Below are 4779 nucleotides of genomic sequence, written 5' to 3' on the forward strand. Positions count from 1 at the left end.
CTGTGAGGGTAACCCTCCTCTCTCAGGGAGGATGGTTTAGTAAGTTATCACATCCCAAGTTGTTTAGAAGGGGAGTACAGTGTTGCTGCAGCAAAGTTACTGGTGGGAGTTCCTTCTTCATCAGTCTGGGGTTTACTCAGCATTACTTTATGGGCTTCAAACAGCTTACTTGCTAAAATAACCGTCTGATTGCATCATAAATTTAGTTATACTGTATTTGTTTAAATCCTTCTCTATGTACGGAAGGATTTATTTCATGATACTCAAAGTTAAGCTGAAAACTTCTTAAGCACTAGCCAGATGATTCTCAAAACCCAAAGACACAGGTCAGGCAGTTGGCTGGGCCAGGACCAGCTGGGCAATAGATATCTGCCCATATTTGAGAAGAAGTTATAGGCAGGAGTTATATAAATAATTTTACAAGTACAACTAAAATAAAGTCCAAATAAACCAATGCAGAAAAGGCCTCACAAGGCCTGAGGCACCTTGTAAGGTAGACTCCCTCCAGTACTAACACTTGGCCTCATCAAGCTGGCTGTACCGCAGCAATTAAGGCATTTCCATAGTCCTTGCTTGCAGTGTGCCTTCCTCTGCAAGTGTCTTGGACACACTTTCCTTTGATGAGCACCTACGTAATTTTTTTTTTCTTTTTTTGAAGGGTGTTATTGAGTGTCTTCATCTAGTAGCTACCCTTGAAAACGTCTCTAGCCTTTGGTGACTAAACCTGTAAAGCGCAGCCTTTGGAGAAGGGTAGTTAATTTAATAGAAGTTATCTTGTCTTCTACTATCCTCAGTTTTAACCTGAAGGCAGCAATGAATAAATCTCTTACTAGCTGTGATTTCTGTGGAATCTGTTGTGCTTCTTTGGACATTGTGCTGCTTAAACACAGCCAGTTCATCTTATCTTGTTTTTCTCTCCCTCAGAGCTAGTTCCAGGTCTTCAAAGTACAAAGATGTGTTCTGTAAACCTTTTTCAGATCTTTGGTTCTAAAAATCACATAAAATCTCTCTGTGCAGTAAAAGCAAAGAATTAATTTGTCCTTAATACAAATTCTAATCAGAGATGCACCAGTTCTTCCTTCCTCATCTGATCCATTGTGTATGTGTGTGTGCGAACAAGCCCCATCTATTTATAACTGTAATGTATGCAATAAATGTTAAAAGGAATCTTTTCATTATCAGGAGCTCCTTTTCTTGAAGATAATACATCATTAAGGTTTGTCTTAAAACACTGACGTGAATAGGAAAGGCAAAAGCCTAGTTTCATATCACCTCACAGAGTCCCAATGCTTAAAAAAAATGTTATTAGCCCTATTTGCAGAGTGTATGGTGTTTATCTATCTCTGTTTTAGCTATAGCACTGTCTTGAGGAGACCTACTGAGAGTGAGAAAAGAATAAAACCTAACCTCCTTTACTGTTTGCAGTAGGAGAAGCTGTTTTGTCTCTTCTGACATCTGGAGGGGAAATGTTGGATAAACATATCCTTTGACAAGCCCAAGAATAGTGAAGGAAAATCTGTTTTTTTGTTGTTCTTGCCATTCACAATAGGTTTTATTGTCTTGTTTCAAATGAAAACACATGTGCCTCCTTTGAAATGGTGCTGAAAAATTGGCAGAGATCTCTTTTTGCTGCAGACTTAACCTCTCCCCTTTTCCATCCTCATCCCCACAGGCCCGTGACGGAGGGTTAGACTGGATCAGTGGAGTCATGCGTCACACAGCTGTATCATGCTGGCAGCTGTTCCTCGGTCTGGCTGTGCTGCTAGTCTTCATGGGCCCCACCATAGGCTGCCCAGCCCGCTGTGAATGCTCAGCACAGAACAAATCCGTCAGCTGTCACAGAAGACGCCTGATGTCCATCCCAGAGGGCATTCCCATTGAGACCAAAATCTTGGACCTCAGCAAGAACCGATTGAAGAGCGACAACCCTGAGGAATTCACATCATACCCTTTGCTGGAGGAGATCGACCTCAGTGACAATATAGTCGCCAATGTGGAGCCTGGAGCCTTTAACAATCTCTTCAACTTGCGCTCCCTGAGGCTAAAAGGAAACCGTCTGAAGCTGGTCCCCCTTGGGGTGTTCACTGGGTTGTCAAACTTAACAAAGCTCGATATAAGTGAAAACAAGATTGTCATTTTGCTGGACTACATGTTCCAAGATCTGCATAACCTAAAATCCCTGGAGGTTGGAGACAATGATTTGGTTTATATATCACACAGGGCCTTTAGCGGACTGCTTAGCCTGGAGCAGCTCACCCTGGAGAGGTGCAACCTCACAGCTGTACCAACAGAAGCCCTTTCTCACCTCCACAACCTCATCAGTCTGCATCTGAAACAACTCAACATTAATGCTTTGCCTGCATATGCCTTTAAAAGACTGTTCCGCCTCAAAGACCTAGAGATAGATGCCTGGCCCCTCCTGGACATGCTACCTGCCAACAGTCTGTATGGTCTCAACCTTACTTCTCTCTCCATCACCAACACCAACCTGTCTGCAGTACCTTACTCTGCTTTTAAACATCTGGTTTACCTGACACATCTAAACCTCTCTTACAACCCTATCAGTGCCATTGAAGCAGGCATGCTCTCAGATTTAGTGCGCCTGCAGGAACTCCACATGGTGGGGGCCCAGCTACGTACCATTGAGTCACACGCTTTCCAAGGGCTCCGATTCTTACGCGTGCTTAATGTGTCCCAAAACCTGCTAGAAACCCTAGAAGAGAATGTATTCCATTCCCCCAAAAGCCTTGAGGTCCTCTGCATTAACAACAATCCTCTGGCCTGTGACTGCCGTCTCCTTTGGATTTTACAGAGGCAACCCACTTTGCAGTTTGGAGGCCAGCCACCCATGTGTGCTGGCCCAGACAGTGTCAAAGAGAGGTCGTTCAAAGACTTTCACAGCACAGCTCTTTCCTTTTACTTCACCTGTAAGAAGCCCAAAATACAAGATAAGAAGTTGCAATACCTAGTAGTGGAGGAAGGGCAGACGGTGCAGCTGATGTGCAATGCTGACGGGGATCCGCAGCCTACTATATCCTGGGTTACCCCGCGTCGGAGGCTGATCACAGCTAAATCAAATGGAAGAGCAACTGTGCTGGGAGATGGCACCCTGGAGATCCGATTTGCTCAAGACCAGGACACTGGGATCTATGTTTGTATTGCAAGTAATGCAGCTGGGAATGACACCTATTCAGCCTCCCTTACGGTAAAGGGGTTTACCTCAGACCGTTTCCTTTACGCCAACAGGACCCCTATGTATATGACAGACTCCAACGACACGAGTTCCAATGGAACTAATGCAAACACCTTCTCTCTGGACCTTAAGACAATACTGGTGTCCACAGCTATGGGCTGTTTCACATTCCTTGGAGTGGTTTTATTTTGTTTCCTCCTTCTTTTTGTGTGGAGCCGAGGGAAAGGCAAACACAAAACCAGCATTGACCTTGAATATGTCCCTCGCAAAAACAATGGTGCTGTGGTTGAAGGGGAGGTTGCTGGACCACGGAGGTTCAATATGAAAATGATTTGATGGTATTCTGCTAGCAGTGCTTTTTCTGTGGCATTAAAACCAATTAAACCAGCCTGGCATGTGGTATTGCTAGGCAGAAACAGCTTAATGCAGCTGTCACTGCATCAAAAGGTTACATGAAAATGGAAAGACTATTTGTGGTTATACAGCAGAGCCTCCAGAGCGTGAGGCACATATGTCAGGGCCTTTCATAGAACTGGTAAATTGTACTAACTGTTTGCATTGCAAATATTGGCATTCTGGGGATATCAGCAATGAACCGCTGGCTCATGCTCATGGACAATTGTTCAACATTTTCTACCACTACAAAAAGAAAACAAACAAACAAAAAAAAAGCCTACAGTGTAGGATTTGCATACTTAAAGAAAAAGACACATTTGTCTAAAACATACTCTACAGTGAAATTTGTATCTATAGATCTCATTTGGTAAAACTTTGCATCATCCCTTCTAGTTGGTTCAACACCACAAAAATTGGTAGTTTTTTTTTTTTAATCTACATCTATACTGTGTACATTTTAAAGCAATACAAATGAGAGGTTGTGCTTTTAGATATCCACCAATACTGACCCAAGTGTGATGTCGCCCTCCTTTTGACTACCATCTAACCCAAATTAGACTCTTGTAGTTACCAATTAGAAATAACATAAGATATTTTTCTCCTCATTTAGAAGACCAGAGATGAATAGTTGAGAGCAAAACCGCTCAGCTCTGTTGATCTTCTCTTCATATAAATATAAGGCATGTGCCTAGTTTTGATACAGAATGGAATATTTTTTATATCTGTGATATCACACTGGACCAGTTTACTGTAACATAGCCCTGGATCTCACCCAGGAAAGGCAACCCACTAGACATTGCTGGCATAGAGGTGTTGAGTTCTACCTTGAGGAGAGAGAGTTGTTTTTATTAGCCCTGATTTTAATTTCAAAGCTACTGTTAAACTGTTAATGCATACTGGGCAAAAAGAAAGAACGTAATACAATCAGCATACTCCCTGGAAAATATGGTCATCTTACTATTTATGCAAGTGAATTAAAACGTACAAATGCTCTGCAACTAGGAATGAACTCTCCAATGCCAGGTAAACTACGGTTGTCCATGCATAACGTGGGGATTGTCATACTAAAATAATGTTTAAAACATGATAGCCTCTAAAAGGCTAACATATTGCCAGATATAATGAACCTCTAGCCACTGTCATTCTCATCTTGTATATTTGTAGATAACACATAAATGCAAAGCTAATTT

General features: G+C 42.3%; 1 protein-coding gene across 1 annotated transcript; it reads left to right on the top strand.

Moving 5' to 3' along the window:
* The first annotated feature begins 1708 nt into the window (after positions 1 to 1708).
* On the top strand, positions 1709 to 3988 carry LINGO2 (leucine rich repeat and Ig domain containing 2). Its single transcript, XM_010084756.1, has one exon. It carries the CDS (start codon positions 1709 to 1711, stop codon positions 3527 to 3529), a length of 1821 nt encoding a protein of 606 aa, XP_010083058.1. The 3' UTR covers positions 3530 to 3988.
* The last annotated feature ends 791 nt before the right edge of the window (positions 3989 to 4779 follow it).

The sequence above is a fragment of the Pterocles gutturalis genome, unplaced genomic scaffold (assembly GCF_000699245.1).
Source record: "Pterocles gutturalis isolate BGI_N339 unplaced genomic scaffold, ASM69924v1 scaffold9850, whole genome shotgun sequence".
NCBI lineage: Eukaryota > Metazoa > Chordata > Aves > Pterocliformes > Pteroclidae > Pterocles > Pterocles gutturalis.

Excerpts from the sequence above, each read along its gene's own strand:
- LINGO2 (XM_010084756.1), top strand. The coding sequence starts at position 1,709 with ATGCGTCACACAGCTGTATCATGCTGGCAGCTGTTCCTCGGTCTGGCT.